Source organism: Metopolophium dirhodum, chromosome 4, assembly GCF_019925205.1.
Source record: "Metopolophium dirhodum isolate CAU chromosome 4, ASM1992520v1, whole genome shotgun sequence".
In the NCBI taxonomy this organism is placed as follows: domain Eukaryota; kingdom Metazoa; phylum Arthropoda; class Insecta; order Hemiptera; family Aphididae; genus Metopolophium; species Metopolophium dirhodum.
This window is the reverse complement of record NC_083563.1, coordinates 407,227-421,994: the sequence shown is the minus strand read 5'-3', so window position 1 is coordinate 421,994 and position 14,768 is coordinate 407,227. Positions and strand designations below refer to the sequence as shown.

General features: G+C 32.1%; 1 protein-coding gene across 1 annotated transcript in view; it reads right to left on the bottom strand.

Moving 5' to 3' along the window:
- The window catches only part of LOC132944019 (four and a half LIM domains protein 2), a 104,726-nt gene extending 101,064 nt beyond the window's left edge, over positions 1-3,662 (bottom strand). The window contains exon 1 of the mRNA XM_061013230.1: positions 3,382-3,662. Coding sequence (XP_060869213.1) covers positions 3,382-3,441 — 60 coding nt within the window. The 5' untranslated portion in view covers positions 3,442-3,662. The remainder of the gene's footprint in view (positions 1-3,381) is intronic.
- Positions 3,663-14,768: the final 11,106 nt, after the last annotated feature.

Here is a 14,768-nt window from a genome sequence, read left to right as displayed (position 1 = left end):
TTGTACATCGTACGACTTCCGTAGCGGACTTCATTCGTCTTCTAAAGGGGGGAGGGGGGTGATATCCTTTTGATCCAAAAATTCTACTTTTAACTATTTACCCGCTAATAGGCATATGCAGAGGAAAAAACATGTATCCAATAGTAACATTTGTAGGCCGTGATTATAATTTATAAACATTCTGAACACTAATCAAATTTTCATCTAATTTCGGTTTTTTTTTTAAAATAAATGTTTAGTGTAAATTATTTTAAATGTATTGTTTATTTTATATGTTAATTTTTTAGGGCATCATTGCGGTAAAATATATTTTTAGCCATTTTTTAGAGCATTTTTCGATGGGTTACAAGGCATTTGAATCCAGGCCCTGTATGGCTATACCTTACATAACAATATAATAAGCGAGATTCTAGCGAGTAGTGATCTCTGCTCAAACATGGATTCTAAAACGGAAAACGGTACGATGATATCACGTATAATAGGTATTATAGGTATGGCCAAATAATGTTATCGCCCTCTACGGGCCGACAACAACGCGTCAACAGGTCCAGTCGCTCTCGTATATTATAATATTGTAAGTATCCGTTTCAGAACAGAAATCGGATGGCTATAAGAACCAGCGACGCCATTTTAGGTAGGTATATAAGCATGTTATGTAACTACACACTACACAATCAAACGAAACGGGCGAGTGAAGAAAATCTTACCTCGTCCGAGTCGTCCGTCATATTTTGCGGGCGGCGCAACAACTGGAGCGGCGCACACACGAAAACGGCACGCGCGAACGTCGCCCGGAGAGTAAAATGTGGTACGAAATTCGCTCGAGACACGCGCTATATATAGGTGACTCGTTTGGGTTAACCACCGCGGTATCCCGACACTCCCTGGAACCTATACCGCTGTCAGGGCACAGCTCGGGTGTAGGGGGGGGGGATACACGTCGTCCGTATAGAATACCAGTACATTATCGTGTAATTCGTATTGGTACCTACCGGTGCAATAATATCTGCACCGTCGCGCATAATGCTCGCGGAGACGGATACGGTGCTCACGGATTCGTTTTACTTTTAATGTGCCGTTCGTGTTCGCGAATTTTCCCTTTGCGCCGCCGCCGGGTCGGTGTTATCGAGGTGCGATATTCCGCGCTGGCACATCGCGAGCGTCAACGTCGTTTATTTTATTATTATATGTATTACTATAAAATGAAAGGTGTATAATAAATGGCACCTGATAACGACTTTGGCGAAATCGCTAAACGGGCGTGTCGTTCCGCAAGTGTTATATTTCTCACGTGAACGCGAATTTGGCGCGGAGGAAAAAAAAGCGACAAAAAAGTCGACCCCCCCCCCCGCGCTCGCCGTCGTACCGACGATTATTTATAAAATATCGAATATAATACACCCGCATTTCAGTAATTTTATTTTTATCGTGAACAGCTGTTGTACAATAGTTGTAACTTGTAGGCAGGTAAATACGGCATAATATTATTACTATCGCACACACGTCGGCGGTACCCACGCGCCACTTCGAAGGCGTGCGCGGCTGTTCATGGCGGGGACCCCTACGAATCCTCGTCATTCTTTCGTATCTTTTACAATATTATTAAAACTACTATTATAGCGCACACGCGTTTACGTGTCTTTGAGTTCAGTGACGTAATTTTGGTGGGGTGGAAGGTGGGCATGTTGCGCCCCCGTCTAATTTTAAAAGAATCTCAACGGATAGTATTCTCAGTATTATTACTACATGGGTATCAGGATTTATATGGACCAAATATTATCACATACGTACATTAATTTAGGTTTTATAATTAAATGTTTAATTATTAATTTCATAAAACATAATATGATTACAAATGTAAAATGTTATATACTAATATTATAAATACACATAACACAATATACGAGCTGATGAGCCTCGACACGTCATATGTATATATTATAATAATAATATAGTGCTCACCGTGCCTTATCGTTTTTCTGTGTTGGTTAAAAGATAAAACGGGAAATCACTGTGGACCATCACCACACTGTTTATATAGAGACTCAGTGCATAACGTCACGTTACACCCAACACGGGCCGCGTTTTGACGTGCGCAGGCTCAGTATATAACTATAATAAAAATAATATAAAAACACTTTCGGTCGACGTACAGCCGTATATAGGTGCACATACAAACCCCCGTACTATATAAGTACATATAAATATATATATATATATATAACCGTGTGAAGGAACTAGGATCTTCGGAAATTCTGAAAGTGTTTACATCACTCTGGGTAAACACGCCACGGCAGTGGAGACTATTTACGAAAAAAACATTATTTTTTTTTCTCCCGAATTCCGACCATCGCCGGGTCTCACGACGAATAAAACTTCACCACACGAACCATTTACCGCCGATACAATAACAATAATACCTATACTGTATCAGCTGACGATGTCGTTAAACTATATTATGATATTTTATTGTTCCACCGTAAATGCATGCGGAAAAGAGCCCGCGAAACCGACAAAATGCAACTTCGATGGGCCATCATGCTCGTCGGTTCTGTTGTAAAAGTAGGCATTAATGGGTGAGGAGAGAGACGATGTGTTCGGTGATTCGGACGGCGTGTCCGGCGGATTATTTATTATTGTTAGGACTTCGGGTATATATAATAATAATAATAATATGTACGAGCTCCGTGCGTTACCGGTCGTTCAGTTCACTGACCAGCACTCGAGTAGAGTTCAATACCGGACGTGAAGAACTGCTATACAAATTGTACAATATAATATATAATGTCGACTCACGCGACGATCGTTAAAAAAAAAACTGTTCGTTCTTAAACATAACAAAAAAAAAATTGCAGAACCATATACCTATACACATCTATTAGAATGTGTTTTTTTTTTTATAATTTGTTTGTGCAAGTGAATAGTGACGTTATAATAGGTGTAAGTACTTATAATATACGCGCGGGTATTCCTGAAAGCCGAAAGCCCTATCTCATTAATATCACGTGTGCAGTAAGTTGAATAAAATTATAGTATCTAGGACCTGTGCACTGTAGTAGTCGCGATAATAACAAACATTATATTACTGTTATGTACAATAAGAGCCTACCTGAGGGTTACTACTAAATTAATAGAAAGACATCAGGTGATCAACTATATGTATACATGTTTTGAGGATAGTTATCACGCCATGGTAGCACAATATAGTGACCACTGACCACGGTGCAGGTTAGATTTATAATATAATTATTATTATCATTCGCCTCAGTTGGCCGCCAATCCTATATTATTAAATCAGTTGTATACGCTTTTCGTCGTCGTCCGCGGTCAGGGGTGGCGGAAATTTCGGGAGAGTATAAATTCGACAAGGTGTACACTTACCCCTTCGGCGAAATGTTCCTTGGGCGTCCTGCAGTTCATGACGTCGTAGTGGTAGTCCATCGCAGGGGCTGCAGATGGGTTCGACCGACAAATTAGTCTTCTCCACGGGGGGGTGGACCTGTGTGCACCTGTGCCAAGTCCGGTGACCGCGACGGTACGATAATATATTTATCAAAATCGGACGAGAAATGATGGGTGGTAAACGGAGAGCGACGACGACGACGACGAAACGAACCGGTTGCACAACGCGACGACCACCGTCCCACGACGACCGGCCGACTGTTTGCGCCGGGCAGAACTCGACGCGCGCGCGCGCGCACCGTGTGCACCTTTCGCGGCCGATCGCGAGCGCACGCACGCACACTGCACTCACACCGTGACTACACCGGTTTGTCTGGTTTGCGAGCCGCAGCTACTACACCGTGATAATAATAATATTATAGTAAATAGTCTTATTATAGTAGACGTGCTCGACTGCAGTTCATGTTTTTATCGTTATTATTGTTATCATTATTCAATGAAGCGGATTTGAATATGCACTAAAGTACGTAAAGTAATAATGAATTAGAAAATAATACATTCGTGACCCAGAAAAGTTAAATAATATCGTTCTATGACGTCAAAAAACAGAAAATCAATAAAATATGTCCCAATAAATTTTAAAAGACTAAATCATAAAAATAAACAAACGAGAACACACTCATTCATATATGAAATATAAATTATGGAAAATTAAAAACGCATATTTAACGGAATCAACTATAGGTAATATTAATAAAGCACGAAGTCAACAAGATAGTAAAATACCAAAAATGTAATGTTGTATTGAAATTTTTTTACAGAGGCATAAATACACTACGGTATCTATACTATCGACTTTTACGAATGATACGATTGTTTCCGTTCATACGAGCAATCACATTTTAGTACTTACTATTAATGTATTATTATTACGTGCACTACCCACTTTAATACGGTTGTATTAGATCACTGATACTTGGGAAGTCGTCACTATTTATTTTTGGCATACGGGCTTCAACTATAATATACGTATTGTCGACAATTGGTAAAAAAAATACAGAAGAAAGGAAAATGGACAATTTCAAAATTTTAATTTCAAAAAAATTATAACCAGGATAAAAATAATTAATTTGTAACAAATTGGTGAGTGGTGACCGTTGACTGAGTGAATCGTGTTGACTCACATCGTGTTGACTCACATAACCAAACAAAGGTAAAGGCGTAAAGCATGAAAGTATGAAAAGGTCTACACTGGAAATTTCCAGTAATAAAAAGTTTTTTAGGTACTCAATATTATACCACTAGTTATATTTTATTAAATTATGAAAGCATTACAAATGTACAAACCATATATTATAAAGACAAAGAATGAAAGAAATATCGCAACCACTCATTATTTTGAAGTCTTAACTTTTTTGAAAATATATATTTTTCACATAGTTTTATGTCATTAAAAACAACATTTTCACATTTTTATATTTTATTAAATATTAAAAGCTCTACAAATCATAATAAAACGCTTGGAGAACTGCAGTGAAGATTTTCAGAACTTTATCTTTAATAGTTAATTCACTACAGAACATTAAAAAAAATTAAAACAAATTTTATTTGGCGTTTTTTGATGTTTTTTAGCTTTACAGCTTTGTAGCGAATTAACGACTGGAGATAAAAATAACTCTTTTTTATCTGTAAAAAATTAAATAATTTAAAAAAAAAATTTCAGTTCCACATTTAATATCTACTTGATGATCCCTTTTTAATAAATTATCAACCAACTTTCTAGCTATCATAGTTAAGGAGAAAAGTTAAAAAATATAAATGTTGGGACTGTTCACACCGACGTTTTTATGGATTAAAGTGGTTATACCGCTTGGGTGTGATATCAAATCCCTCCTATTAATATTTTATATTAAAGCTAGCTTAATTACCCTCCTACTCATCATTACTGAGTTACATTTTTAATATTTTCCTATTTAACACAAATTTTTGAAGATTTCAAAATTCAGACTTTTTCATTTCAATTACCATACTTACTTGATTAAAAATCAAGAAAGTAAAAGATGAAGAATAAAAAAATATTTTTTTCATTCTTCATCTTCATATAAGAAATATTACATATTTAAATATTTTTTTTAATTTTATATTTAATTTTTCATAGATTACGGAAACTAAACAACTAGCTTTTGGTTTCGACTACTGTAGGACATTAACCATACATTGATAAACATAACTTTTTTTAAAATAGTTTAAGTCTTATAATATTCACTTATGAATAAGTTATGATTCAAAAGACAAAAATTCTTATAAAAAAACCAATTAAATGCATAAACATTCATTGACAACCCCCCAAAATGCATATAACTCAAAGCAAATGTACATGAAAACATTTTTTTTTAAATACTAACTAAAAATAATTTCAACAATTTCAATTATTGAAAGTTATGAATATACACAGCTTAAAGACTGAAACGCATTTTTAGTAATCAAAGTAATACGCAAGCATTCAGGAAAAAAAGCATTTTGCATTAAAATCCACGCGCTTCATATATTATATTTCTGCTAACTCGGTGGTTCACAGTTGTTTCGGACGTTTAATGATTGTTGATTTTTAGTAATAATGAAGCTGATGTTTACGAAAAAAAATACATAAAAAATATAACTAACTAAAAGTAAAGTAAATAAACAATATTTTTATTTTGTACATACATAAATGTTGTATTATAGGGACACTGTAGAAAGCGACCAATGATCTAACATAATATTATAGTATCTGTTGGTACCTACAATTACAAGTTACAACACACTATTAATGTACAGAAAAGCGATCAAACCTATTATACGTGCAAAGTCAATATGGTAAGTATTCGAAAGTATATGAGCATAGTATCTATGGTATAATTAAGTATTATACTGCGTAACGCTTGTCACCAGTAGCAGCTGCTGTAGTACGCATATTATTATTATCGTTTTTATTATATTATTGTTATGTATCGAACGAGTTAAGTAATGATATTGACACGTGATGATGATGGTCCAGGTGTTATGTCCTAAACTTGCGCAGTAATCGGCTGAGAATGAAATAATAAATTTGAAAACTTAAAACACACCCGTAATAATAATAATAACATATTATATTATGCCAAGTAGTTAATTGTGATTTACGATGCGGCTGTCGTCATCGCAGTCGACGAATGACAAACGTATAACGTATATTTTTTTTTTTACGTCTTTTCTCGACCACTGAAAAAAAAAACCATTCCCTTTAATAATAATTATATTCCCGACCTTCGTCATGGTATTTTTCTAACGCACGGCCATCGTCGTATATAGTCGGTATTCGACGATTAAACGATTTCAAAACTACCGTCCGTGTGTACTGTTTTTCGTCTTCTTTCTATACGGCAATTAAAATTGCGTTAATTAGATACAAATGTATAACATTACACTCGCACCGATGCGCGCACTGCACTTTCAATATATTGTGTACCTACATTTTAACCGAGTTATTGCGATGAAGTAAAAAATAACAAAAATAATAGTCTCGTGTTTTTGGTGGGTTGTCTATAAAACCGCATAATATTATTAGACTTCTTTTTATCGTTAATAATTAAAACGAAATTATTACAGTATTATACAGTCCTCTGTCCATATTATTTAATAGGCCTATAATAATATCCAATGTACATTTTTGTTCTATATCAAAAGCGAAAATAGTTTAGAACATTATTTATGATTCTAAATTTATTGTTTGGGAGTATAAAGAACAGACAGCGTAAAAAAAATTATGTTTCGTATCTATCACGCATAATGTAGATGACATTATGTCGCAAGTTCAATATTTCTGCCAAAATATTATAGTATTTCCGTTCATCTTAGGTCTTCCTATTAAAATTTAAAATTTCCAACTACAACATGCTAAATGATTCTAATAATAATAATAATAATAATCAGTAATAAATCTAAAAATATCAAATTTAATTAAAATATAGGTTATAGGTACACGAAACGTTATGAGTCATCATGACTATTATGACTAATACGAAAACATGATTGTTACTTCTTACCACACAAAATGTAATACTTGCAAATATTATTAAAAACGCATAAATAGTTTATTTTATACGCGAACAAATTTGGGTTTTTTTTAAAAATGTGTTTCTATAATTTTTATACAAATCTATAAATTAGCAATAAGACCATTATGACCGAGTAGTGAGTATACCGGTATAATTAAAGGGAGACTGGTGAGAGTGTGAAACTGAAACACAATTGAAAATAATTTTACACAAAATACAAAATAGAGCATTTCACCTTTTTGGCGAAAATGTGCGTTTGTTATTTGTGTAATACCTATAGTTATAATTCAATATTAGTAAACTAACATCCGGTCTTTTTGGCCGGACGAAAGTCGAAACAATTTTACGACTGTTTTGCGATGAGCGGAAACAGGGTTGTGTGTTATTGTCGTCCACCGAAGTCTTTGGTTATCCACGCAAACATCAATTAGTAATGACAAAAAGAAGAAAATAATAATAATAACTTATAGTCTCAAACAGTCCAATAGACAGGATATAACAGAATGACCTGGCAAATTAAATAACTTTTATTGTAATCAATATATTTAAAAAAAATTGTTTATTAAGTTTACGGATGTTTTTGTTACATATTAAGTCTAACATTTTTTACTGAAACATTTTAATACTGAAAATAAAATAACTTTAAATCTGTTATAAATATTTTATTCAAAATATCCAAGTTGTGAATCTGGTCTTTAGAAAAATGTTGACTGTAAAAACATTAGTTTAAGTCAAGTTGTTTAATTTTTACAATATTTTGAAATATCAATATTTAAGTTATTAAAGTTGAGCCAGTCGTAAGAAAACTTTTAAATTCAATAAATATATAGGTATTTTAAATATTTAATGAAAGTTATAAAATGGGTATACTTGTTAAAATCCAAATATTTTTTTCAAAAGTTATAACTATTCAAATAAATGAGACTTTTAAAATATTTTTGACATTTTAAAAAATCATAAAAAATAAACCGTGTGACTTAATAGTTTTTACAGTCAAAAGTTTTCTAAAATCCAGATTTACAAATTGTTTATTGTTTAGAGTATTAGAAAATAAAAATAAAAAAGGTGGGCAAGTGGGTGTCACTTGCGGTACAGTAGGTTACAAGTGGGTCACTGTATGGTGTTAAATTTGAATTCAATGATGCGTAATATCAATGACCATTGTATACGAAAAACGATTCTGAGCGAAGAGTAGGCCTATGATTTTATATTACTAAGTATAATTGATGATATTATATTAAACACAACTTTATTGACATTTAAGATAAGGAAATCGCTACATAAGAAATCTAATGACTTTCAGGTGGACATTTTTTTTTTTATAAAGTTAGTCAAACTTACGAGGAGGCTTGAATTGAATTTTAATCGAAATATGTACTATTTAGGAAAATTTATTTATTAATCAACAATTTAACCGTTAAAAAAATGAAAATATTGCTAATAATATTGTTCAGATGTTTATCATAAGCAGCATATTGTTAATATTGTATACATTGAAAAGTTAGATGTTCATAGTGTTTATTTAGGAGAGAGGACATAGGTACATCTGAGTCATTGATCTTTTTAAATTTATTTTTATTTTTATATATTTTTGTTCTTGCAGTGGATATGTTTTTGTTCATTATACATATAAATATAACGATATTAATAAAGTATTACTATTTACTACCAACAGGATACAGTTACCATATTTAATTTGGAAGTTTTAAGTGTTTTAACACATCCAAACCTAACCATCTATAATTTAAATTAATATGAATCCTAAACATTTATGTGTATGAAGGTGTTAAAAATGGGTGTCTTCCCACAACTATATTGTTAGGTACTTAGATATTTAATATCTATTAATGAAAAAAAATGAAAAATTCAACATACCATATACAACGTTAAAATCGTTGGTCAAATATTTAATAATATTATATTATATTAGGTACATAATCTATACCTATACCGGCTATACCTATACCTAATAGTTCAAAATGTTAAAGGTACGTGTCGTGGCGCTAATAGATGACCAAAAGAGAACGAAAACGAGTGGTGTGGATATTTTTCAACACCTACGCTAAGACTATTAATATTTATAATCAATGGTTATACACGTGTTTGAACTGATATCTCGTCAATTGATCGAAAACACTGTTTGCATGACAATTGCTCGAAAACTTATGATTGGAATACAATTGCTCGTAAACGAAAATTGATCGAAAAGAAAGTTGCTCGCAAAACTATAAGACTATATTATTATTCATTAATAAAAAATTATGTCAAATACTAAATTAATAATTATATAAGTAATTAAATACATTTTAAAAAAATTTCAAAAAAATTGTTAAATAAATAACTTATGGTACCTTTAAAAAAAAAAAACAACTAAAATTGCTTAAAAACACAGACAATAATCGCAATTATTAAAAATTAAATTTGCAGTTGAAAATTATAGGTTATTCCACATAGATAATCGCAAAGAATGTACAGGTCATTATAATCAGAGCAAATTTTTTTAATTCTCTTACCCTATTTTTTTTTTTTTTGGAGGTTCAGTGCCAGATATATACTGTTCAATTTTGAGTCGATTTATGCTTTCTTCTTTCTTTAAAGCTTCAATAAAACGCCATATTGATGGATGTTTTCCACTTATGTCCACGCAAAACAGTTATGCCTAATCTTGCTCTATTCTTAAAAATCAGTTCGACATTTCAATTTCAATTTTTGTTGTTTCGTCTTCTTCGTCTGTTTAGTTTGTCTAATCAGGTATTTTCGAAATAGTCTAAAAACTGTAATTAACTTTAATATTTATTAATTGTCTGTATAATAATTACTTTCAATCAAAACACAATATGGACTTATTACATTCGCCTAAGGTACATATTTTAGTTCATTTTTTGCTGCATTTAGTACATGATTATTATGTTTGGTGACCTTCACGATATTTTCCTATACAACATTAACTCGACCTTTGCATTTCAGTTTTTTTAACTTTCAGAGCATTTCCAATACTTTTTTTCTCTATACATTTTTTCTTGTATGCGTAAAAAATAGATACTAACATACATTTATTTTGTTTACTGTTTACATTCACCAAATTTATGATGGCAAAAACGTGTCCGAAGTATTTGAAGTACTCTGTAATGCTGAAACGATAGTAATCTCGGATTTTCCATGCACCACGTCGACGTACGATAAAAAATTACTATCGGTTGAATCCTATAATCTTATCTTTATGATTATTTTATTCCTAATTCGGGTTATCGCGTTATCGAGCAATGATTTTTTTGTTTGCGAACAATAATTGTTCTTCGATCAATTGTCGTTTACGAGCAACATTGTTTTTCGATCAAAAGTTTTCGAGCAATTCTCTTGCGATTAATTGACACGTATCCGTTTGAACTATAGGACGAACAATTTGATCAACTTCTTTTTAAAGCTACGAATATATTTTTATCGATAAATAAATGACCCTGAACAACGAGACGGAAAATATTATTTACCACATGGTCCACCTATAGTCTAAATCGTTGTCAGCACCTGTATTATTATAAACGTATAGGTAAAAAAACCGATGGAGAGATTGCGATCGCAGCCGACAACATATTATAATATTATTATTATTGTCGTCGGAAGTTTAATATAATATTTTATTTCGAGTTTTGACACGTCACTGACGTCGCCCGCAACACGCCTTATCACAGCATCACATACATTCATGTATGCAGCGCCGATCTGCTGTAACCAAAATACGTTTCTAATCTATGATTGCAGCACACAGCAGACGCCACTTGTTGATCTAACAGCGGAGAAAGATAAAATCGTCGACGGGCCCCCACAAAACTTGCACGAGTGGCAGCAGATGATACTGTACGCGTATTACACAATTAATATAATCTCTAACTCGTTTATCGTTTTCGTAGCGGTATACTAACGACGTTTATTTTTGTATCAACTACCTATACGAGCCGTGTGTACGGTATATAATATAATACAGTGAACGATTAGATAGTTCATCGCGAGCCACGTATTATAAAATATCATCTCAGGAAATAAGTTGTTTTTTTTTAAATTTAAACTCTTACATCGATTTCCCATCGTGATAAGTATCAGCTGTTCTATAAACTAAAAGATCCTTGTGCTTCCCGAGATACTGCCGGATTAGGCCATTAGGGATAAAATAATCACCCAGTAAATTATATAATATACAGAGAGATTTGTTGAGCATGATCATCCTATTTTCATGCTTAAATTATGCATATATTCAAATTCTGATTTTTGGAAAAAAACACATTTGAAGACTATATTTTCGAATACTTGAGATTTTTTGTACCCTTTGTGTACTAATGATAATAATTTGTCTATCGTAATGGGTTAAGTAGATATGGGTCTTAGATAATTTTCCATATTATTATCCAAGTATAATAAATACGATATCTAATATTACATGTGGTTTATATTTATGTATAGCTATTTTTAAGGATTATTAACCTAAGTATTAACATTTTAATAACTCAGGAACTACTCATTAAAATTTTGATTTAAATACGCCAAAATGTTTGAAAAAAAATCATCCACTAAATAATTTTCAATAAAAAAATAAGGAGTTCGCATTTGAAAAATAGAAGTTTGTATTGATATATAATACAGCACTCCTTAAGTAGTATAAAAAAAATATCGGAAATTCGAAAATATGGTCTTTAGATATACTTAAAATTCTAAAAATCAGAATTTCAGTAAAAGAACTCTATTAAACAGAGAAATGGGGGGGGGGGGGGTGAGTGTGCTTGAAAAATGGTCATGTACACACACACACACACTATATGGCAGCGACGGCGGCGGTGCAGCAGTTGTCGTGAGTTGATATAAATGTTCAACGCTAAATTTAACTCGTTTCGCTATTATACTATATAATATATTAATATACCTCTATACATATAACCACCGCCGACAAAACGAGACTTATTGCGCGCAGTGATATTATTGTTGTTGCTGTTGCCGGGAGGTAGTAGAAGAATCTATTTGTATATTTAGACACAACATCGTCAGTCATCACCGCTACCGGCCGTGGTCTTGTGGATAATAAAATCAATTCGAAGAAACCATATCGTCACTTGTAAACTCGTCATATTATTGACGACTATCCAAGAATACTACAATTCAAAAAAGTACTTATTTTTTTTTTCGGGAGAGTGATTTAAAATTGCGATGCGTAATTTAGAGTATGATATGCTAAACCGACTTAAGAGCTTTTTTGAAAAGGAGATGACGTAGTTTATTCATTTTTGATTTTTTTTTTTTTGAGTTGTTGCTATCTTTAACTGGATAGTCGATATTATTAAAATATTATCTTCACGACGTAAAGAATATTATTTTTGACGGTTCTAAAGAATATCATCAAAATATTCTATTATATTATGTATTATTATAATAGCCTTCGAGTGGTGACATAAAAGGTGAAACCCTTAATACTCTGTCCAGTGAGAAACAGTGCCGCGTCGCGCCGATTCTTCTGCACATCTCAGGGAGATATTAAACACCAATTCCACTCAGTTTCACGTGGGCATGCGCAGAATATGTGTGGTCTCTAGTCGGACAAAGTAGTATTGTACGTCTATAATTCAGATGAAAATTACTTAGGTCGTAGCAAGTAGTCTATAATAGTATGTATATAGTTAAACAATATGTATGTATTAAAATATTCTATTCTATCGGACTTTGCCCCCTGCTCACTCCGTTCGCCAATCCACACTTTTAAATTTTAATTACTATAATAACTGTAATATTTGTATTATATTTAATTTTTGATCACATGACCAATAAAACAATTGCTGTAAAATAAAAGTGCAAGTGCTCTACAATGGGTTTGGGTAGATTGTGTGTGGGTGAAAAGGGCACATTCGTTGAAAGCACTTCTGCATATTTAATTAAATTCTATTTATTTATTTATTTATTTATTTATTTAATTTTTATTATTAAAAGAGCTTTGATTCAATCTATTATGAGGTAGAACAATAAAAACAATTGATGGGATAATTAAAAATATAAATATAATGACGGATTAGTCGGAATATAAAGGCCAGTGGAGGTACTACGACCAATTTATTTATTTTTTGTGTTTTGTTTTTTTTTTATTTATTTGATATATAATTAATATAGGTATATTCATAAAATAAAATATCAAAAAATAAATATTCTAATACTTTTAAGTTTTTTTTTAATACATACATTTTTTTAAATATATAATATTATTTTTTTTTATTGGTCTAGAGCTCGGCAGCGTTCATGTGTGGCAAGGCTTTTGTCACTACGAACCCGAGTGGTCATTCATCCGGGAACTAGTAGCAGCGACCATTGCTTACTCTCAATCACGTCGAGTGATTGATTTCAGCCACTGCGCAGCGCCGATATCTTGTATCTGAATAAAACGTAATTGGATAAACGTTTTGAATAAAATAAAATTAAGGGTATTATTTATAATGCTATTATCATTCATTTTCATTTTCCTTTTCCACTTTCTTTACTTCTTATACCCTAATCCTACACGCTACACGGATACACCCTACACACATTGGTGTAATAGAGGGTATACGCCATAAGGGAACAAATTATAATAAGTTCGAATACGATGATAATACTAATAACTACTAACTAGCAAATAAAACAATTATTATTTTATAGGTACGAAATAATATTATAAATTCACCACATTATTATTTTGCCCTTCCCTCTCTCTACAATAAAATCTTAATTACCCCACTGAAGCCAACCACACGTGACGTTACATGGTGTTCAATGGTATCACAATACATTTCAATAAATATTCATGTTTTTTTGGAAGGCCTAGAACAGTAACACGTGAATCTCAAACAATATACCTCGCACACAATGCCTATATAATAGGAAAAAGATAATTTCATCAAAAAATCCATAATACGAAGCCGTGTCTCGTTGCAAGAGGTTATCCGCCATATTATGAGCAGGTCAATTATGTGTATAAAATATGTTGTGGACACAATTCATAATACAAATCTCGCGTATAATTATTTGTATAATAATGTATATATAGTGGCGCGCGTACATTCAATACTAATACACTCTAAAATCGTATAATTTAATTGTAAAAGATTTAAAATTCAAAACAATTAAACATTTTTTCTATATAACTTACAACCGCATCATAATATGTCTTTATACCGATGCATTGATATATTATTAACTTTAATAAATATAATATAATATAGGTAAATATTATAATAATTATATATCTTAATTGCTGTTGATTCAGTAGTACAACACATAATA